The sequence below is a fragment of the Aotus nancymaae genome, unplaced genomic scaffold, assembly GCF_030222135.1.
Source record: "Aotus nancymaae isolate 86718 unplaced genomic scaffold, 86718_ANA_hifiasm-v0.15.2.pri h1tg000003l, whole genome shotgun sequence".
Taxonomy (NCBI): domain Eukaryota; kingdom Metazoa; phylum Chordata; class Mammalia; order Primates; family Aotidae; genus Aotus; species Aotus nancymaae.
This window is the reverse complement of record NW_026988414.1, coordinates 5,364,433-5,386,799: the sequence shown is the minus strand read 5'-3', so window position 1 is coordinate 5,386,799 and position 22,367 is coordinate 5,364,433. Positions and strand designations below refer to the sequence as shown.

Genomic DNA, 22,367 nt, shown 5'->3' with positions numbered 1-22,367 from the left:
GGGATGTAGTCCCCCAGATTCCTTTCTCCTTCCCTGGCAGAGGATCCCTGTCTCTGGCAGGAAATGAGTGCCACCCACACTTTCATATACCTCCTTTTATTTCCCGCTCTTGCTCCCTCCTCTCCAGGCTCCCCTGGGCTCAGCGTGGAGTCCTGCTCCTCTCTGGCACCTGCTTCTCAGAGTGTTCTCTCAGGCCTCTGTCGATGACTCAGCCAGGGGACTCATCCTGCCCACCCACTACAGCTATGTCCCGACAAAAAGTCAGCACACAACAGCCCACTGGCTAGCAGCAGGTATCAGGGTCCCAGACCTCTGGGGCATTTGCTTCCCAGGCCCCAGCCACCTTCCCAACCTCCAGGAAGGCAGGAGAGTGTGGTGGTTACCAGCCCAGCTGACGGGGGCCCCAGCTCTGCATTTCACCAGCTGGGTGACCCGTGTAAGAAAGAGACTCCAACCTCCAGCAGTGGTCAGGAGGCATCGGTGAGGCCCCTGAGTGTGAAGCTCCCAGCACAGGGCTGGGCTGGTTCCCGTGAGTGAGTGGAGTGTAACGTCTAGTAGGAACGTCTGCCAGCTTCATTCACAGCCTGGATTCAAACATTCAAGCAGGAGCACAGGGCATGTGCTCAAGGGCGCTGAGGAGGAGAGAGCTTAGTCCAGATCTCAGGAAAGAGACTAGGCAGTAAGGCCCTCAGTGACTGGGCTAACAAAGTTGATGCTATCTTTGGCTGCATTAAGAGGAGCACAGGATGGGAAATAAGGGAGAAGATGGTTGGTCTTTCCCTCTGGAGGAGAGAGCTCCTGGACATCATACCTGGCTTACGTGGACAAACTCAGGTTCATTCAGAGGGTGATTGGAATGTGGAGAAACTGCTGGGCACGGTGGTTCAGGCCTGTAATCCCAGCACTTTGGGAGGCCAAGGTGGGCAGTTCATGAGGTCAGGAGTTCAAGACTAGCATGGCCAACATAGTGAAACCCCGTCTCTATGAAAAAACACAAAAATTAGCCAGGCATGATGGGGGGCACCTGTAATCCCAGCTACTTGGGAGGCTGAGGCAGGAGAATCGCTTGAAATAAGAAGGCCGAGGTTTCAGTGAGCAGAGATCACGCCACTGCACTCCAGCCTGGGTGACAGAGCAAGACTCCATCTCTAAACAAAACAAAACAAAACGAAAAATGCTATGGTCTATGTACAGCAGTCCAAAATCCTTGGAATCAGAATGGTGGGGTCAAAATATCAGCTGGGTCAACCACTTGGATGCTCTAGTGGTGCCCTGGAGATCTGAGACTCCACTCCGTGGAATACCTGCTTCCCCATTCCACCAGGAGCTCCCCGGAGGCTGTAACCCTGCTGATTTCCCATTATCTAGCACAGAGCTTAGTCATGGTGGGTGCTTGCAAGTGCTTACAGAATAGACAAGTCGTATAGTGAAGGTTTCTGCCCTTTCCGGAGGAACTGAGTCACTACATGGGGTTTGGCACAGAGCAAGTAGCTAAGTATTTGTTGGATGGAGGGAGGCATGGATGTTTGTATGGGTAGCTGGTTGAGAGGGTGGATGGGTAGGGGATGGGGAGATAGATGGGTGGTGGATGGATGGGTAAGTGGAGGGATGGATGCGTGCACACGTGGATATTCATATGGGTGGATAGATGGTTGAAGGGGTGGGTGGATGGGGGACAGGTGGATACCTGGGTAGGTGGATGGATGCATGGATCGATGGGTAGATCAATGTATGATTTGATGAGAACAAAAGAGGAATGACCAGGCTTCCAGCCTGACCTTTCTTTGTCACCCATATTCCAACCTGACCCACTATTTTCCTAACCCTGGAAATGGCCTCCATTTTCTTCACATCTTTGCTGTTTTTCAACTTCTCCCACCCAGAATGGGCTCTCTGCTTTTCCACCTCTACAGAGAGCCTGACTCTGGCCTCAGACACACACATTCCCATCCCAGCCCCAACACTTCCCCCATTGGAATCTTCTGAACTCTTTGAAGTGTCCAGAAAGTCCTTCCTGCCCCACCACTCTGCCCTCCACCTGGCTGAGTTTGATTGACTTCAGACTGCGTGGAGCCCTCAGCCCTTCCTGGACACCTGGCTCTGGACCTGGCCTATTCTGGCCATGCAGGACCCCAGAGAGAAATCCAAAGGCCTCTGCCTCCCATGGCCTAGGGTTTCTCACCTTCCACGTGTGTTGTCAGCCCTCTGGACTGTGGGGGCCATCATCCTCCCACAACCCCAGTGCCCCCAGCCCAGGCCAGAGGCCCAGCAGCTCCATGCTCATGAGGCAAGTGCAGAGTTGTTTTGGGAGGAGGCCAGGGCAGATGAGGTTAAAGCAGGAAAGGGCTTCAAGAACAGGGAGGTCCGAGAAGCCAAGCACAGAGGCTGGGAGGGTGAGCAGGAGCTCGGGGACGCAGTGTGCCAGGCTCAAACCCCAGCTCAGACACTAAGCAGCCGTGTGCCCTCTCCAAGCACCGCTTTCCTCTCTAGCAAAGGGTGATGGTGCCGACCTCTCAGGGGTCTGTTGGAAGAGGAGCCCATAGGCAAATAAAGCACAGAGCCTGCTATATAGAAAATAGTCCATACATCTTAGTAAACAATAATAACTGTTTTAAACAATCATGACTGTTGGATTTGGCAACCAGGAACTGGTGACCTCAGTGAGAATAGGGGAAGGTACCTGGGACCAGCTCAGAGGGTTTGATGAGCAGGTGGGAGGAGAAGTTTCCTACTGCGGACCAGGAGAGGGCCTGGCTCATAGTAGGTATCAGGTAAATGTTAGGTGAGTGGGGGAATCACAAAATCGTCAAATGTATTAAATTCACTAGTGAAGGGCCAGAAAGAAGGAGGAAGAGGGTGAACCCAAAGGTTCGTGAAATAATACAGGTAAAGCCCTTGACATGGTCCCTGGCTGTGTCTCCATCCTGGCAGCCCCCACACAGCATCTCCAGCCTGGGCCTCTCCCTGAACTCCAGCCTCACACAAGCAGTTGTCCCTGGACCTATCCACATGGCTGCCTAGAAGGCAGCTCAGACATAATACATCCAGGGCTGTGTTCCCCGTTCTTCCCTGCACCTCGCCACAGACCCCATGTCCTCTAATGGCAACTCCGTTATTCCGGATGCTCAGGCCAGGAGATCTTGGACTCATCCCCGACGCCATCCTTTCTCGCACATCCTCTCGGGTCCCTGTCTGCCTTCTCAAGGCTTCCCCTGCCCTCCTGGCTCTGAACTTACAGCCTCATTGTGCTAACTTCTCAAAGCCACTCCCTGCTCCTCCCTCTAACCCGGTGCCCCCCTACAGCTGCCTAAGGAACCTGGTTAAAATGCCAATCAGGGCCGGGTGCGGTGCCTCATGCCTATAATCCCAGCACTTTGGGAGCCCGAGGTAGGTGGATCATTTGAGGTCAGGAGTTCATGACCAGCCTGGCCAACATGGTGAAACTCCATCTCTACCAAAAATACAAAAATTAGCCAGGCATGGTGGCGTGTGCCTATAGTCCCAGCTACTTGGGAGGCTGAGGCAGGAGAATCGCCCGTACCCAGGAAGTAGAGGTTGCACTGAGCCAAGATCGCACCACCGCACTCCAGCCTGTGCAACAGAGAGAAACTCTGTCTCCATAAATAAATAAAAATTAAAAATTAAATGCCAATCAGATCACAGCGCCCCCACCCAAAACCTTCCCAGGGTCCCTGTCTCATGTGATCTGTCCCCTCTGCCCCCCATCTCTGCCTGTACCTTGTCACCTGAGTGCATCTGCTTCAGCCGCACCCCAGATACTCGGTCCCCAGGGCCCATTTTTTTTTTTTTTTTTTTTTTTTTTTTTTTCCCAGAAATGGGCTTTGGCCATGTTGCCCAGGCTGGTCTCAAACTTCTGGGCTCAAGCAATCTACACACCCCGGCCTCCCAAAGTGTTGGGATTCCAGGAGTCAGCCACGAAGCTTGGCCTCCTTGGGGCCTTTGCACTGGCTGCTCCCTCTGCAGGGAGCTCCTTCCCCCAATATTGTAGATGTCCAGGTGTCTGCTGGAATGTGTGCCTCAGCCATGCCTCTGACTGTTCCTTCTAAAGCTGCAGCCCCGTCTCTTCCCTGTCTCACTCTTCTTTGCCTTGTAGTCACCATTTGTCATACTCTGTATGAAATAGATTTATCTCTGTGTTAAAATAGATCAGTGTTACTGTCCTCCTGCCCATGAGAATGTCCTCCACTGATGAGAAGGAGCTGGGGGTGGGGGCGTTGGTAAGGGCTGTGCCTCTGCTCACTGCTTTAGCCCCACCTCCAGACAGCGCTGGGCACCGCACAAAGGAGGCACTAAAGAAATATTTGTAGAGCTGGGCACGGTGGCTCATGCCTGTAATCCCAGCACTTTGGGAGGCTGAGGCAGGCGGATCACGAGGTCAAGAGAAGGAGACCATCCTGGCTAACAACAGTGAAACCCTGTCTCTACTAAAAATACGAAAAATTAGGCGGGCGTAGTAGCACATGCCTGTAAGTCCCAGCTACTAGGGAGGCTGAGGCAGGAGAATCTCTTGAATCCAGGAGGCGGAGGTTGCAGTGAGCCGAGATCGTGCCACTCCAGCCTGGGCGACAGAGCAAGATTCCATCTCAAAAAAAAAAAAAGGAAAGGAAAAAAGAAATATTTGTGGAATCGCCGAATGTGCATGTGGGCCTCCCTGGCCAGGCTGGCCCGAGATGGCTCCCGGGGCTCCCGGCTGTGCCCGTCCCTCCCTGTCCCCGGCCCGTGACCTCCAGCCCCGGCTGGGGGCTCCCAGCAGCGCCCCTGGCGCGGATCAAAGGGCCGAGGGGCCCGTGGCCCCGCACAGCTGCGTCTGCGCCCGGGCCGCAGGAAGCGCCGGGGCAGCCCTCGCGGCAGGCCCGGCCCCGGCGCGGCGAGGAGGCCTGGGGAGGCCGGGAGGCCGGGAGAGGCCCCGCGAGGCCCGCGGAACGCCCGCCTCGCCGCGCATTCCAGCCGCGTGATTGACGCGCGCACCGGGGCCCCCGCCCGCGGCTCCCGCCGCCGCCCGCCCGGCCCGCAGCCGCCGCATCAAAGCAGATGTTTGCAGCTGGTTTGAGTTGGATCCCCATCAACAGGCCCTTTTTTGTCTCAAAATAAAAAACAGCTACGCCCGGAATGATAAGGACGCGGCAGGCACGTGGGGGAGATGTCAGCGAGTCCTGCAGGGAGGAGGCGGGGAGGCTCCCTCTCCAAGTGACAGGCTGACTCTAGCAGCAGCAGCTGCCGCGGCCCCCGGCCCCCGGCCCCCGAGAGTGTCTAGAGTCCTGTCCCCTAGCTCCTGTGAACTGCAGTTCATCCTTCTACGGGCATCATCAGAGCTGCCCACAGTCATAACATAGGCCACCACACTGAGCGCTTACTGTCGGAAAGAAAGGCTCTACGGCGGTACCATCCTGGGCACCTCCGACCAGCCTAGGGAGGAGGTGTGACACAGGGAGGTCAGTACATTTTGATGATTACCTGCAAGGTGGGCATTGGGATCTCCAGCTTTCAAATAGAAAAACCAGTTCAGAGAGTGGAGGTGGCTTGCCTCAGGCCAGGCAGCTAGGAAGCGGCAGAGCTGGGATTCAAACTCACTCCTCTGCCTCCAGAACCAGGTTCTTAAGTATGTGTCATGTCATCTTTTCCAGAAAGTCCCCAGATGGACTCTTGCTGCTTTCTGTGCCTCTCAGCTTGCCCAGCGTGCCCCCAGTACCCCACCCAAGCATGTGTCCTACGGGATGAGATTCCGTCCAACTCGTGCCCCAAGCATCTTCCATGAGCCCAGCCCAGACGCAGCCTCCATGGGTGTTTGCTGGGTAAATGTGAGAGGGTGTAGCCAGTGGGGACAGAAGGGCTGCAGTTACAGGGGCCAAACCTCGGGGTCCCCATGGAGGGAGGAAGGTGTTTCCAGCAGTCCTTGCGGCAGGGGCTGTGGGACTTGGGCATGGAGAGGCCCTAAAGGAAACCAGCCCAGAATCTTCCTGGTCCCCAGTGCAGCCTATACCTACAAAGGGACAGACAGGGAGAGCACAGACCCAGCAGTGCAATTAGGGCGCTTCAGACAAAAATGGGACGTAGCAAAGAGGAAGTTCCAGAGACTTAGATTGGGGAGGAGGAGGGAGCACACACCTATTGAGATCCCTCCTGGACCAAGCCTTCCCACATGGGTTAAAATCACCAGATTCTCAGTTGCCCAGGGAGGGAAAGGTCAAACCCCCATTTACAGAACAGGAATCTGAGGCTTGGAGAAGGGGCTGTGCAGCTGGCAATGGAGGTGCGGGAACCACCCCTGAAAATGGAGTGGGGGCTGACAGAGCTCTTGAGTGAGCAGGAGAAGGAAGGGACACGGGACAGAGGGTCCCATTGGCCCCCACCTTGAGTCAGATGTCCAGGCCTGGTCCAATCACTTCAGGTCACAAGACTCACTTAGTACAAACGTGGTACCCCCAGGATCTTTCCCTGGGTACAGGGGATGAGGGTGCTTTTGGGGTGGAGGACTCTCAGCCCTGCAGGAGGCATGCATGGAGCTCCTCGGATACAAAGTTAACAAACTGGACTCCAAGTTGTGTCATTGTGAAGGGGCTGAGGGGGTGGGAGGGCAAGTTCACTCACCTTGTTACCTGGTGGCAGTCTCAGACCCCTAGGAGTAGAATACCTGGTGTTTTCTTGTGCTACCTGGCTGCCTATTTCATTTCATGCAAGGTTGTGCATTCATTTGACAAACACTCACTAACCACCTCCTCCATGCCAGAGCCTAGGGGGTAAATTAGACCCTAGGTCAGTAGGGGCTGCAGACACACAAATAACTAGAGAGTGGCTGGGATTCTGGGCATCAGGGAAGACTTCACAGAGGAGGTGACACTTGAATTGGGTCTTAAAGGATGGAGAGGAGTTTAGCAAGATTCAAAGGAAGCGGGTAGAGAAGCCAGGCCTTGGAAGCAGATGGAATTTTAAGCACTAAGGGAACAAGAAGGGACTTGCTATGTTCAAGGAGTAGTGAGAAGCTTGGCAGCAAAAGCTGGGTGTCATGGGGCGGGCGGGGCCTTGAGTGCCACAGTGAGGTCTTTGGGCTCATCCTGACATTTTTGGGTGCTCTTGGACATTCGGAAGTGAAGGGGGTTTGTAATCTGATTTAACTTGATGAGGAGGCGAGACCAAACTTTGGATGTCTCTTCCCTAACCTTCTGCTTTCTCTCTGAAGTGGGAGGTGGCAGTGTCCTGGACAAAGGCTGCGGGGAGGGGCTGGATAGGGTTGCGTTGATGGGTGGAAGAGGCCCACTGAGAGTAGGGAGACACTTATGGAATGTGGAGTGTGAATTGTTCTAAGAACCCAAGGAAGAGCCACATCAACTGTAAAGGGCAGTGACGGGGTGTGGGAATGGCACTGAGGAGAGGGTAGGAGATCTTGACCAGCAAGAATGGTAAGCAGAAGTTGGGAAGTCCTGGAGAGTTGGTAACGGTGATCACAGTCGCTGTTTATGGAGTCCGTCTCATGGGCCCGGCCCTGTAAGGCAGTCTCTGTCATCATCCCCATTGGACAGATGGGGACACAGGCTCAAGAGAAGGGACTTGTGCAAGATTCCAGTGCTAGGAAGTGATAGGGCTGGGATTCCAAGCCTGGCGTCTGCTGTCTGGACCCTAAGATCTGCGCATGAAGGCCTGCTTGGAGAAGCTGGAGTGCTCCCAGGACGTTAGGAAGCCAGTGCTATTGGAGGTAAAAGAATCAGCCATACTCTGTGTGTCTCTGCAGTTGTCAATGAATCAGCCATACTCTGTGACTCTTAAGAAATTAATCAGAGTTGTAATCCATGTTCAAATGCTCCTGAAAAAATTGGTTTTCAGGAGTTTTGTTTATTAGCCTTATGAGTTTAATAAATTGAGCGTTAAACAAATAAACCCATAAAAACTCAGAGGATATGGAGATATCTTCTCACACCCTGGGACTCTTCATAGGAAGGACATCCCTGAAAATGGAATTTCTTACTCCATAATCTCAGATGATCCCACAGCGGGAGGAAAGTGTTTGCCGGTGGAGGAGATGCAAATGTCCAGCCCCACCTTCTGGGGGCCGGGCTCATGCTGAGTAATAAGAACTTGGGGTGAATCGGCCCCCAAGTCTCAGGAACAGACAGACACGGGCATGGTACCCGGGGCCCAGGGCAAGGGCGGCTTATGGGCAAAGGCACGCTGAGATGTACAGAGCAGGGAGGGAATATCTGGTGATGCTGCTGTGTGACCTTGAAAGAGTGACCTGGCCTGTGCACCTTACTGTGGTCATCTGTAAAATGGGAATAATGGAAACAGTGTCTTCCTTTCGGGGTTTTATGAGGATTGAATGAGGTGACGCGGGTAGCTGATAACTGAGCGTTATGAGACTGATAATGGAGCCAGGAGTACTCTGTCCAGATCAGGCCAGACAAGCTGGAAGGGCTGGCCAGAGCCCAGGGTGGTGGTGAGAAGGAAGCACAGCGGAGCCCTGTAAACCCAGTCAATGTTAGGGTGGGAGGCTGCAGGCTGCCCCCAGGAATCGTGGAGACCCTAGAAGGGTGAGTAATGAAGGCGTTTTGGGCACACACCGAACCAAAGAAAGGCAGAGAAGGGCAGACTTCTGTGGAGGACCTCCTTCATGCCAGCGTGGTGCCAAGGGCTTTAAAGGATTCCAGCCCCTGCCAACAACCCCGCGGTCGGGGATGATCATTCCCATTCTTTTTATTTATATTTTTTTGAGATGGAGTCTTGCTCTGTCGCCCAGGCTGGAGTGCAGTGACGCAGTCTCGGCTCACCACAACCTCCGCCTCCCGGGTTCAAGAGGTTCTCCTGCCTCAGCCTCCCAAGTAACTAGGACTACAGGTGTGTGCCACCACACCTGGCTAAGTAGAGACAGGGTTTCACCATGTTGGCTGGGCTGATCTTGAACTCCTGACCTCAAGTGATCTGCCTGCCTCGGCCTCCCAAAGTGCTGGGATTACAGACATAAGCCACCGCTCCTGGCCTGATCATTCCCATTTTATAGATGAAGAATTTGAGGCTCAGAGAGGTCTAATGCCTTGCCTAAAGCCACACAGCAAGGAAGTTATGGAGGTTGTGCCTGCCACACCCGTTGCTGTATCCTGACAGCTCACTACATCTTCATACTGAGATGCAGGCAGTGTCGTTCAGCCCATTGTACAGATACATGAGCTGAGGCTCAAGAAGACAAAATTACTTTCCCAGTTACCAGCTAGCAATTGGTGGGACAAGGCGTGGAACTCAAGTCCATGTGATTCCAATGCCACCTGTCTGTGGCTGGGCCTCCTTTTGGGACTGGCTCCACAGTCCTCCGTGGTAGGAGGCACAAAGAGAGGGGGAATGGAGGCTCACAGAGAAGAGGGGACCCCGCTGGTATCCCCAACCCCTCCCACACAAGCCATTAGTCGCTCTCACCCCAGCACAGTAGACAAAGGCAGCCCGGTAATTGGGAGTGAGTATTTCATGCATCCCCCCCGATGTTTTATTGGGTGGAGAGATGCTTGGAGACCAAACGGATGGCGCATTCTGTTTATAAAGTGCGTGCAGTTTGTTTTATTTCCCGAGTTTTTGCAATCTAGATAACAGATGATGCCCTGAGTGGCTGGCGCTGCCTCCATAATGGCGGCACCGAGCCTTTGGAGAAGTATTAATAATAGATTGTGTTGATGAGTTTGGAGAAAGTAGCAATCGACCCCCTGCTGCCAAGGCATTAGCTCGGCTATTCTGCACACAGCCAGCACCGTGGCTTTGACTGCAAATGCAGGTCACCCGCCCTGCTGCCCACTCCCCAGCCTAAGAAGGGCTTCTCTCTGGGAGCCACCCGAGGTGTGCTGACCCTGGCCTGGGACCCTGAGACCCTGGCCCTGCCATGCTAGCAACGACGTGGCTAGTGTCTGTCCACTGGGAGGCCACAGAGGTCAGGCTGCAGACCTTAGTGGGGCCACTAGGTCAGGTAGAGCATGGGGAGGGGACAGAGGGGCACTGGAGGTTCAGAGAGGAGTGCCCTCCATGTCAGAGTGGCAGGTTCTACAAACCCAGGCTCATTCCTCAGCCCCTCAGTAGAGCTGGACTCCCAGGGCCTCTGCCTAAAGCGGTCACTGACAGTTGGGTAGATTGTGCCCTGAACAAGGTGATTCAGCCAGAGGGCCAAATTAGAGCCAAAATCCAGCCCACGTTCCCCTTGCAGAGCCATGCCCTGCGGGCTGGTGGGGTCCAGGGTGTCCACAGCAGAGCCTGGCCTCAGCCTCGGCTCACCCCAGGCCTTTACTCACCTGCTCCATGAACACTCACTGAGGCCCCCTTGAGAATCGAATGGGTCTAGGTCCTGTCTCGTGAAACCTGCTTTTGGGACTGGCTCCACATCCATACGTATAAACACGTGTGTGATCCTGGTAGAGTTGGTAGAGTAGGGCACCTACAGGGACATGCATGTCACTCCACTCTGATACCCACATACTGAGTTACATGCTCAGCATCCTCGAATCCTGAAAACAGCCTTCAGGAAGGGCTTGACATCTCCATTTTACAGGAGTAAACTGAAGCTGGGGGAAGCTCAGGGGAGCATAGATGAGGCCACCTCCCACCAACTGGAGCATCAGAGAAGGCTTCCCAGAGGAGGTGGCATTGGAGTTGGGCATGGCAGGATGAGTAGGAGCCCGTTGGGTATAATAGAGGTGGATGGCAGGGGGCGATGGACGTGTCCCCAACTGAGTGCCCTGGCCAGTGCTCGGGCAGCAGGCAGAGCTCAAAGCAGCCCTGCCCACTTTGCCCCACCAGCTCGCCATGGGTGGTTCTGACAGCAGCCCCGAGAAGGGAGGCAGGCAGTGCCTCCCATTTATGGCCATTTCTGTTCCAGAACCGATTAGTAGAGAATTGCAGCTGTAATCTGTGCCCGTGATGGCGGGCCATAAAGAGGGATGGGATGTGCACAGCACTCCCAAGGTGGCGCCCGCAGACGTGGCCCGGGGATGCCGGGAATGAAAAATGGTTTTAATTCCCTCCCAGCAGCAATAATTTGATTCTTCATAAATTTTTCCATCAAAGTGTTGTTGAGCTGAGTTCCCACAGAGCAGGACACGTGACAGGGTGGAGGAGTGTCGGGAGGAGCGGTCAGCAGACATAGTGGAGGAGGGTGTGCTGCCCAGCCCCTCCTGCTAGTGCTGGCCAGGGCCTGGAGACCCCCGCCCTCATTTGTCTGCGGAGATGATGGGAGACGGAACCACTTTGTCATGCGGGAACTGGATTAGGCTCAGCCTGGGAGTTGGCTCCAGCATTTGCTACCCATGCAACCCAGAGCAAGTGACTCTGCCTCTTAGCACCTCACTTTCCTCATCTCTAAAATGGGGTTAATGTTCATTCTCTTCTTGTAGGGTTGTTGCAAGGATTAAATGCATCTCTGCACATAAGATGCTTAGAGTAGGGCTGGCACTCTGTACGTGCTCAGTAAATATCTGTTCAGGATGAAGATGCCTAAGCTGAGACAGAGAGATAGGAAGATGTTAGCCAAGCCAAAGGATGGAGAAAGAACGTGTTGAAAGGCTGCCATGATGGTGCTTTGGGGAAACTTCAGGCTGTTCTTTGGGGCTGCAGCCTGGGGAAGCAGAGGGTAAAGAGGGGAGAGGCAGGATCATGAAGGGCCTTGAGTGCCAGCCTCAGGAGCTCGGATGTTCTCCTAAGGCCCATGTAAGCCATGGAAGAGTCTGGAGCAGGGAAGCAGCTTGATCCTATTTGTATTTTAGAAAGGTCCCCCTGGCTCCTGTGTGTGTGATGGCTCCTGTGTATGTGATGGCTCCTGTGTGGGCTGCAGTTTGAAGGATTGAAGGGGCCAGGAGCCCAGGGAAGGGACCAGGCAGCTGGTTGGGCAGGAGAGGAGGGGCCCAGGCTGGGCAGTGGGTTAGACGGGGCTGGGAGTTGCCTGGATGTGTTGGTGAGGGAGAATCAGAGGAGAAGCAGAAGGGGGATTTGAGGAGGAAGGGATCCTCTCCAGATGGGGGCTGACCTGGCCCCCAGGGAAAGTTTGAGTGGACCCTGCACACTGCCCTCTAGTGGCCACCATGTCTCTGAGCTGGAAGGGCCCTGAGCTGCCTCACGTGGGACAGGTGATTCTAGGCAGGTTGCCAGCACCCATCCCAGGGCCACTGGGGGCCTGTAGGCAGAAGAATAGGGCTGCAGGGCCCTCCTACTGTCTTGCCTAGTGCCCAAGGGGAGCCTCTCCCTCCCACCTGGGCCTGAGGGTCAGGGTGGCAAGAGGGAGAGGCCCTCTGCAGGAGTGGCCTCTGGGAGGAACTTCTGAGCGCAGCCCACGCACCCGCATTGTGCATCCACAGGCTCTTCGCGGCCAAGTGCAGCGGCTGCATGGAGAAGATCGCCCCCACCGAGTTCGTGATGCGGGCGCTGGAGTGCGTGTACCACCTGGGCTGTTTCTGCTGCTGCGTGTGTGAGCGGCAGCTACGCAAGGGTGACGAGTTCGTGCTCAAGGAGGGCCAGCTGCTGTGCAAGGGTGACTACGAGAAGGAGAAGGACCTGCTCAGCTCCGTGAGCCCCGACGAGTCCGACTCTGGTGAGGCCTGGCCTGAGCTGGGGGCAGGCCTCAGAGATGGGGCTTGCTGGGGTGTCCTGAGGGGGAGTCCTGGCTGGAGAAGCCACCTCCTGCTTCCAGGACCTGAGCTAGACACAGATGGTGCATGCACGTCCCGATGCACATGCACACTGACGTGTCCACCTGCATGCACATGACACGAACGTGCATCTCCCCAGGCTCACAAAATGCGCGCTGCTCACTACCTGAGAGCTACACATCCATACGTATAAACACGTGTGTGATCACGTGTACACACAAGCACATAAAATGCACACAGGAGTATCCCTACCCTGAGCATATATACATGTACATAAATGTGGAGATACATGTTCACATACCTGGGAATGCAAAAACCACACTTAAGCGTACACACACATATGCACGTGACACAGCACACGTGTGCACTAAACAATCCACATGGCTGCACATGCATGTTTGTACACATGCTCACATGTACTGTGGATTGTGCATGTGTGTACACACACAGCTCTTGTTCTCTGGCCCATCCCCCTCGCGCTGTCTTCCTTAATGGCCCCACACACACAGCACAGCTCCACAGAGGTCCTTACCAGCACCCGGTCCACAGGCTGGGGACACCTGAGAGGCAGGGACCTGGTGTGCTCTCCCCTCCTCGGCCCCCTGAAACCTTCATCGGGGAAGCAAACAGCCCCAAGCCATCCTGTTTCCCAGCCGAGGGGTAGGGGCTGGGCCCTTTGTGCTTGAGGGAAAGACCCCATTTCCCAGGGTGAAGGACCCTCCCTACTCTGCTCTAGCCCCTAAAAGGATGAGGCCAGTTTGGAACCCTCCTGGCGGACAGGGCAAGCCCAGCCAGGAATGAGCCTTAAGGAGGGAAAGCCCAGGAAGTGGCTTCAGCCCTTGTTCGTGGGAACAGTGGGGAAGGACTGGAGCAGGCGGCGTGGAGAGGGGGTGTCCCGGTCCGCCAGGCCCCATAGTAACCTGCAGCCCTGTGGCAACAGGATCTGCCATATGGGAAAGGCTTGCCATGGCCAGCAGCGAGCTCGCCACTATCTGTCCCTACCCCTCCCTGGGCAGGGCACCGCTGCAGCCAGCCTCATGGCTGTCCGGACTCCTAAGGAAGAGCAGAGGCCAGCCAGGCGCCAGTGATCCCCTCATGCCAGGCCCAGCAGAGGGGGTCTCAGTGGGACGAGATCACCCCCCGCATTCCGAGGAGGACAGGATGGAAGAAGGGAGACCAGCCCAGGGGGCAGCAGGAGGCCCAGTGGTGGCTGGGGAGAAACGGCCCAGTGGATGGTTTGGCCATCCATCTGGGGCTGGCATTTCTGAGACCCAAACCTGGGGCGTGGAAGTTCTGTGTGTGTGTGGTGGGTGTGGCTGTAGTGCTGGGTGAATGCACACGCTGGATGTCTGTTCACACGCATGCATGCCTGTCAGTTACTGCCCATGAGCATGGGCCCGTGTGTGTGAATATACCTATGAGCCGCTTGTACTAAGTGTGTGCGTCTTATGAGTGTGTGCGTAGGCGACGCTCACGAGCACTCTTGCGTGAATATCTGCGGTGCGTGTCTTTGCTTGCACACTTCTGCGTATGTCCACACACAGAGCCATGTGCATGACCGTGTGTGTACGCCTGTGTGCCTGTTCCCCGCGTGGGCCTGGCTTCCTGAGTGTGTGTGCGGCCACATGTACGTGTGTGCACGCCCATGCTGTGGTTGTCCAGGGCGCACCTGTGTGAGTTCCTGTGCAGGTGTGGCTGCGGCCCAGGATGAGGAAGTGAGGAGAGTGTGCTGGGGAAGGGACTCGCAGGGTACAGCGGGCAAGAGACGAGGGGCCAGGTGAGGCAGGGCCAGGTGAGGGCCAGGGGAGTGAAGTGGGCCTTATCCTGCGGGAACTGGGGAGCCACGGCAGGGCTCAGCAGAGGGGTGCAGTCTCCTGTCGGGCAGCAGGTTGCCGAAGGGGACAAGGCTGAGGACTGGGCTGTCCCTGGCCCTTCCTGACAGGCCGGGTTGTGTCCCCCACAGTGAAGAGCGAGGACGAAGATGGGGACATGAAGCCGGCCAAGGGGCAGGGCAGCCAGAGCAAGGGCAGCGGGGATGACGGGAAGGACCCAAGGAGGCCCAAGCGACCCCGGACCATCCTCACCACGCAGCAGCGAAGAGCCTTCAAGGCCTCCTTTGAGGTCTCGTCCAAGCCCTGCCGAAAGGTGAGGGGTGGCTATGGGGTGGGGCTGAGGGCTGCCTGTCTGGATACCACCCCCTGCTCCTGCTGGGGATAGGGACACCCCTCTATCTCTCCCCAACATCTCATCATCCCCTTAAACCCACTGTCTCCCGGCTGCCGCCCCTGGAGGGCCTGACCTGTCCCCCTCTCTCTGGGCCAGGTCCGAGAGACACTGGCAGCTGAGACGGGCCTCAGTGTGCGTGTGGTCCAGGTCTGGTTTCAGAACCAAAGAGCAAAGGTAAGAGGCCACCCCCACCCCTGCTGGCCCTGGTAGGGTGGGAGTAGAGGGGGCAGCCAGAAGACAGGGGTCCAGAGGGGGTGGGGCTGGCCATGCCTGGGGGTAGGGGCGGCACCGGCCTGAACCAGCTCTCCCTGCAGATGAAGAAGCTGGCTCGGCGGCACCAGCAGCAGCAGGAGCAGCAGAACTCCCAGCGGCTGGGCCAGGGTGAGCTGGGGCCAGGGCTGCGCCTGTCCCAGGGCTAGGGACCAAGGGACCCGGGATGTTTCCTTTAACAAAACTTCCAAAAAGCCTTCCACCAAGGCCATCAGAGCCCAGGGCTCTGCCTTAAAACCACGGAGACATAGAGAAATAGAGAAGTCATGGGGACTAGGGGACCCAGGGAGGAGAGACAGAGTGGTGGCTAGACGCAGGGCTCAGCCTTCAGCACATGCCATCTTACGCCGTCCTCACAGATCACTGCAAGGGAGGGTATTGCCATGTCCCGTTTCACAGATGAGGAAACTGAGGGACTGCCTGGGATCCCTCAGCCAGTCAGGTGCAAAGCTGGACCTCGGCCCCAAGCCTGGTGCTCAGAGCCTGTGCCTTTAACAGGAGGACACTACCCCACTGCTGGAATTCTGCAGGCAAAGCTTGTCCGGGCGCGAGAGTCCTGCTGAGGCGTGAGGGACTGGTTTCAGGGACATGAATCAGGCCCCTCATCACTGGGCTTCACCAAAACTGCTGTTTCCACATCAGAATCTCCAGCCAGGCTGGTTACTGGGCCCCATGGGACTTTGAGCCTTCAAGGCCATGAAGGGAGGAGCAGGGAGCTCCCTGGGACTGCAGAAGCGGGTGGGGGACAGAGCTGCCTGTTCACGGAGGCTTCCGGCCAGGTGCCAGGGCACTGGGGGCCAGGCCAGTGTCCTAGGCTGGACTCAGCTTCTAAGGACACAGTCTCAGAGCCTGCTTCTTCCTCTCTCCCTCTCTGCCCTTTCTAAGGCTGCACTCACGGCCTCTGGTCTCCCAGCCAGGTCCTGGGCTGTCTCACCCCTGTGTTCCCAGCTACTTCCTGGACATAGCCTCCCCGAGAAGGTCCCACAGTCCCCCCAGCTCATCCCAGCCCATGCCACACCCTCCCTCCTGCCCCCCTCCCTCCTGCCCACACGCACACGGCATGCCCTCCTCCTCCCCACCCTGTCTCTGCAAATGCCACCACCGTCCACTTTGTCTGTGCCAGGAACCAGGAGTCACCTCTGACCCTTCTTGTCCCATGCTGTGATCCGCTGAGGTGCCAAGTTGGGGAGTGAAGTCTTGTGTCTCTCCCACTCTCTCAGGAGCCCTCTCCCACAGCGACCTTGACAGAGACCCTGCCCTTCCTCTGGCTTCCTCCCCCACTGGCCCGAGCCTTGGTCTCTCCCTCCAGCCTTTCTAGCCCTCACCTGCCAAGACCCTCCTGTGGCTCCCAGCAGCCTCGGGGGCTCCCACCAGGGCTCCCCATGACCTGCGGTCCCTCTTACCTGGTCTCCCCACACACCGACCTCTCTCCCTGGCTCTCAGCCCGTGTGCTGCACCCTACCCACCGCTGGTCTGTCTCCTCAGGGCCTTTGTTGCCCCTCAACCTGGCTTGCCTCCCCTGCTCCAGCCTGTTGAGCCCCTGCTAGTTCTTTAAGTCACACCAGGGTAGAGGCCCTTTCCTCCAGGAAGCCTTCCCGGGGCCTCTTTGGCCTGGGTCTGGGACCTTGGCACTCCCAGATGCAGGGCAGAGTCGCTATTGCCTGTGTGGGGTCTGCCTCCCCCTGCTCCCTGGATCCCCTGGGTAGGTGGGGTGATGGGAGGAAAGAAGATAGGGAGGGAGCACTCTGGCTTTTAGCAAACCGAGTCTGCAGGAGGAGCCGGAGCGTGCACCTGGGGAAGGGGCTGGGGAGTCAGTGTCTGGATAGCTTCAGCTAGAGAGGGGTGCCTGGGAGTCCCAAGGGGGCCAGAAGGGGAGGCTGCTGGGGAAGCCGGGCCATGGGGTGCAGCCAGGAGGGCGTGGGCCGGGCCAGTGGGTGAAGGCTCACTGTGTCCCCAGAGGTCCTGTCCAGCCGCATGGAGGGCATGATGGCCTCCTACACGCCGCTGGCCCCGCCACAGCAGCAGATCGTGGCCATGGAGCAGAGCCCCTACGGCAGCAGCGACCCCTTCCAGCAGGGCCTCACGCCGCCCCAAATGCCAGGTGACCACATGAACCCCTATGGTAAGCTGCCCTACCCCTGCCCCCCACCCCAGCACAACCCCTGCCCCCTGCCAGACCGGGCAGGCCTGGGACCATGACAGCCACCTGCTGTCCCCGGGCTCAGGCAACGTGGCCAGCACAGCCCTCCTGCCTCCTGCTGACAGGAAGGGCCTCGGCCCCTCTTGGGTGGCACGGGCCAGCAGGCCATCCCGCCACTCCCTGGCCTCCAGTCACATAGCCTACAGGACTAACAGGGCCCCCAGGAGTCCCAGCCTGGGTCCTGACACCCCTTCTGCCCCCCAGGGAATGACTCCATCTTCCACGACATCGACAGTGATACCTCCTTAACTAGCCTCAGTGACTGCTTCCTCGGCTCCTCGGACGTCGGCTCCCTGCAGGCCCGTGTGGGGAACCCCATCGACCGGCTCTACTCCATGCAGAGTTCCTACTTCGCCTCCTGAGAGCCAGCCGGGCGCACGGACGCTTGGGCAGGAGCTTGGGGGGGACCGCCAGCCTCCTCGGCCAGCCTGGCCACCCCGCCCTGCTCTCTGCACAGACTACAGACAGCCATACGGTGCCCTCCCCTCGGCAGGCCGGGCCTGGCCACTGTGCCCATGGGGTACAGCCAGACCGGTAGATGGGCATAGCCTGGGCAGGGGCTGTGTCCTGCCCACAGAGACCTTGTCATCCCCAGGGACCCAGAGCTCTCGGACGGCCACCCGCCTCCCAGTCCCACCTCGGCCTCCATCGCCTCCTCCCCATCTCTTTTTTGGGAAGCTTAAATTCTCTCTATTTTTTTAAATGTCCTCTCTGTGTCCATGGCCCTCCATGCAAGCCCCCAAGACAATGGTGTCATGAGGTGGTGACCTGAGAAGCATGTGTACCTGTGCCCCAGCAGGGAAGGGATGGCCTCTGGGGGAAGGGATGGCCTCTGGGGGCAGGCCCACTGCCTGGAACAGGCTGGAGCAGCAGTGGGGATGGCCTGAGGGGGAGGCACGGTCAGGAGGTAGGCTCATGGCCCTAGCCTGGCCAGGCGGGAAGGGACAGAGAGGCACATGCAGACGCATGCACACTCGCAGGCAGACCCACGCAAACATGCACACAGCTTTGTGGGGACCCCGAAAGGGACGGGGTGCTCAGTGGGTCTGCCCTGGCCTGTCAGAAAGGGGAAAGGAGGCCAGATAGGGACAGGGAACCCCTGCTTCTTAGAGTGATTGGAGAGGGAGGTGAGCTTGAAGCATGCGGACCCAGCTGTATCCCAGCCTGGGCCCAGATGGGGGCTTCCTGGGCAGGGAGAGCAGCCCCAGGCCCCACCAACTCTGGAGGCAAATGGAGCCCCTAGAACCAGGGAGCATCAGGCCAGACGGCAGAAACTCCATGTGGTCAGGGACCTCAAAAGCACCTGCTGGGCACCCCATCTGCAATGTGGTCCTCTCCCCAGCCCCTCTCCCTCCCCTCACATACCTCCAGTGACAAGGGGCTCTCTACATCAGTGAGCCAAGGCAGCTGTGCCTTCCTGCTTCCCAGAGCCAGGCTTGTCCAGCTCTTCCTCTCAACACTGTCCCCCAGCGGGCCTCCAGCTGTCCCTGTGGGGCAGGTATCACTTCACCTTCCCGCTGCTGTCAGCCGGCCAGAAGAGAGCAGGCACATCCCTCTCCGGCTGTGGCACCCTGCCTCTGTTAGTGTGGCCTGAAAACCAATGAGTGATTTGGCCACATGACCTTGGAAAGTCACCCTGCCCTGCTGTAACTAAATCCCGGACCCCACACACAGGTGACAGCTAAGCCACATCTCTTCCCTGTGTATACACAGGACGATGGGGGCACTTACTGTGTAGACCGAGTGAGGGATGTGCCCTCTTTCCTGTTCCATTCCCTCCTACTCGATTCCTTCCCGCCTGTGGAATTTCTCTGCACCCTGATTCTGTGACCACTGCTTTGCTCTCTCCCAGCACACCTGCCCAGTGAAGAGCTGGCCCTGGGTGTCTCACCCGAGGTGTGTGGGCCAGGGTGGCCTCTCCGTGTTTGACATTGGCCCATTAATCCATCCTCCTTGGGGGACACATTCCAATTGCATTTCCTGCCCCCTTCCCCCAGGGAGATTGCAGATCCCATCGGGCGCCCTGCTGGAAGCCAGGTACACTCGATCCAGCCCAGTCCCGGTCTGCTCAACTTCTAACCCCGTCAGAGCAAGGAGGCTGGGCTGCTGGGGCCTGACTGGTGAACCCGCCCTGGCCCCTGCCGGTCACTGTGTCCTTGCTTAGGTGCTCATAACCCTGCCTTTAACTCTAAAGTCAAGCCCGAAGCCACCACCCCAAGGTCTGCCTGGTCCAACCTTTGAGCAAGTAAGGATGCCGAGTGTCCCTTTCCACCCTTGGGGCCCTCTGCCTGGATCTCTGGACTTCTCCGAGTTCAACCTGTCCTGAGGTTTTGCTCCCCTGTTTGCTGGGGAACTCACTCCCCCCAGTGCGTTCTGGGCCACCCTCCTCGCCTGACATGCAGCCCCATGTCAGCCATCGGGTCCCAGCAGCCAGCTGGCCTTGCTGAAGCTGTTCCAAACAGAGCTTCTCCAAGGACTTCAGTTGATGTCCTGGTCCTTCTGCCACCTCAGCCCACTGGGGACTGTGCCACCATGGGTCCCTTGGGCAGCAGCTATGCTGGCTTCTGGAGACACACCTCTCTTTCTCCTTTTGCACATGCACCGTCTGAATCACGCCAGGGACACTTTGGGCAGATTCAGGGGCAGACACTGACCTCCCAGGAGACCTGGCCCTTCTCTCCCAGACCTGATATGTTGGAAGCGACATCAGAAACGGTCATCTCACCTCACCCCTTATTTTATAGCTGGAAACCCTGAGGCAAGAGAGGGGAAGAGACCTGTCCGAGGGCCGGGTTAGTGACAGCTGAGCTGAGAACAGACATCGTGCCAGCCCCATTGTGCCCTGTGGTTTGTGAATGACCTTCAGGTCAGGGGGTCACAACGTGTTCTTAGTAAACTTGCCAGCCCCTGGGGTCGCCTCTTCCCACTCTGGGCCCTCACAAGGCCCCGAATCTAGCCAGGGCCCCATGCTGGGAGCTGGTCTAGGGACAGCACGCTTGTTAAAGCCAGAAGGGACCTCAGAGAGCCCCTCATGCCAGAGGTGCCCTGTCAGCCGTGGCTAGGGACCCTTTGCCCTATGCTGTGCCTTGCTGCTCACAGGCTATTAGACACCAGCACCCACTCCACCCAGCCCTGGACTGGGCGTGGCACACAGATGAACAAGAATGCAGGGCCTGCCCTTGAGGGCTTCTCTCCTAGAAGGAAAGCCCAGCTGGAGAGTCTAGACATGGCAGGGACCCATTTCTCAGATGAGCCTGAGGCTCAAAGAAGGGAGGCGATGTATTCAGGGCCAGTCAGCAGAGGTCTGCAGGGCCGGGCAGGCCTCTCCCACCTCATGGGAGGAGGTGCAGCCTTCGCTGGGAGCCGGGCGGGGAGTAGCCAGGACCACCCCTCACCCCTGCCATGACATGGGATCTTCATCACTAAGGGGGCTGGGGTGGGAGAGGGAGATAACTGTGTGGTCTCCAGAGCAAAACAGAATGAGAGGGGGGCAGCAGGGGTCTTGACGAAAAGCCAAGTGCCACCTCCCTGCTGGGGAGGTTGAGGCTTAGAAAGAGGAAAGAATCGCCCCAGGAGACACAGGGCAGAGGAGGGACATGAAGCCCGGCTCATGGCCCCAGCCAGAGCCTCATCCACCTGCTCCGTGAAGCCTCCCAGCCACTCTGCTATCCCGGGAAACACACAGGGAGGCTACACAGAGACACTCCTCACAAGGGTCAGACCAAGGTGCCAGCAGAGCCTGGAACGAGCCCGGAGAGTGCACGCGGCTGGGCATCTTAGGAGGTTTCCTGAGGGTGGGTGGAGGTGGGAAGGCCCTGGCGCCGCATCAGATCAGCAGGGCCCAGCAGGGCCAAGCTCCCAGCATGGGTTTGGGGACAGCCTCTTCTCCTCTGGGAAGCCCTGCAGCCTCCTAGCAAGAAGCTGCCTCTCCCAAACCCCCTCTGAATACCCTTTTCATGTCGCACACAGGGAGCCTCGGGAAGGAGGACTGCCTGATGCCTGCCTGGCTCCATCCTTGAGCTCTGGGCACCACCTAGGGTGAGGGAGAGCCTGCAGCTCCGGGACTAAGCCTGCCCTGTGGGGAAAGGGCTCCACGCTCGCACGCACGCACTCGCACACACACACTCACACCTGGACGCACGTGGAGGCTCACGGACCCACACTCGCAGGCACACGGGGCCTGGGGGCCTGGGGGAGCAGGAAAGACGACCCCTCCAACATTTGGCCCTCCGAAGGCACTGTCGCCAATGAGCCTCTCTGCTGGTTCCCCCCACCCCCCACCCGGGGGTCCCATGGGAGCCCAGTCCAGCCGGGTGTGGGGACGGGCCACCGGCCATGCCTGTTTTCCTTGTACAGACAGACTCTCACTGCCCACCCGCCATCCCCAGACACATTTTATTTAATAACTTGTCATTGTTAAATTATTTATTAGCGTTTACCACACCACCACCCCCGCCCTGCCCTCCACTCTCACCTTCCACCTCTTCCCACAACAGCAGAAAATGGAAACAAGAAAAAAAGACGAGACATCAGTATATTTGTAAATAAACCGACCTGTACACGCCTGTGGTGCTGCTTCTTGGGGGGCAGGGCCTGGATGGAGGAAGGGGCTTCCTGGGCCTGGGCCGCTCCCGCATGTGACATTAGCAGATTTGTTGATGGCCACCAGGGTCAGGAGGCAGGAGGGCTTGAGGACCCTGTTCCTGCCCAACCCTCCCGTGATTCTCGTCTCATCCCAACCCTGAGCCATCGCCAACCTTAAATGTGTTCACCTCGTCTCCATTTCACTCTATCCCATTCTCCAACACTTTCATTCATTCAATCAACCAGTATTTGCGAAGGGCCATTAAGTGCCAGCCACCAGGCTGAGAACTGGGGATTGGTCATCCCTGCTTCAAGGAGATCAACAGTGTGATATGAGCTCAGTTGAGGTACAAAGAAGCCCCGTTACCTGGGTACCCAACCTTGTCTAGAAGGTGGAGCAACATGGAAGGCTTTCTGGAAGAAGCTACATATTAAGCTGAGATCTGCAGTTACCTGACACCGGG

The 22,367-nt window shown here is 57.5% G+C and overlaps 1 protein-coding gene across 2 annotated transcripts in view; it reads left to right on the top strand.

Annotated features, from left to right (window-relative positions):
• The window catches only part of LMX1B (LIM homeobox transcription factor 1 beta), an 81,011-nt gene extending 63,140 nt beyond the window's left edge, over positions 1-17,871 (top strand). The window contains exons 3-8 of one of the 2 annotated variants that reach the window (XM_012457884.2): positions 12,333-12,565; positions 14,587-14,768; positions 14,946-15,023; positions 15,164-15,230; positions 17,077-17,241; positions 17,524-17,871. In XM_012457884.2, coding sequence (XP_012313307.1) covers positions 12,333-12,565; positions 14,587-14,768; positions 14,946-15,023; positions 15,164-15,230; positions 17,077-17,241; positions 17,524-17,681 — 883 coding nt within the window. In that variant the 3' untranslated portion in view covers positions 17,682-17,871. Of the gene's footprint in view, positions 1-12,332; positions 12,566-14,586; positions 14,769-14,945; positions 15,024-15,163; positions 15,264-17,076; positions 17,242-17,523 lie in introns of both variants that reach the window. The other variant, XM_012457883.2, reaches the window with a different exon arrangement.
• The last annotated feature ends 4,496 nt before the right edge of the window (positions 17,872-22,367 follow it).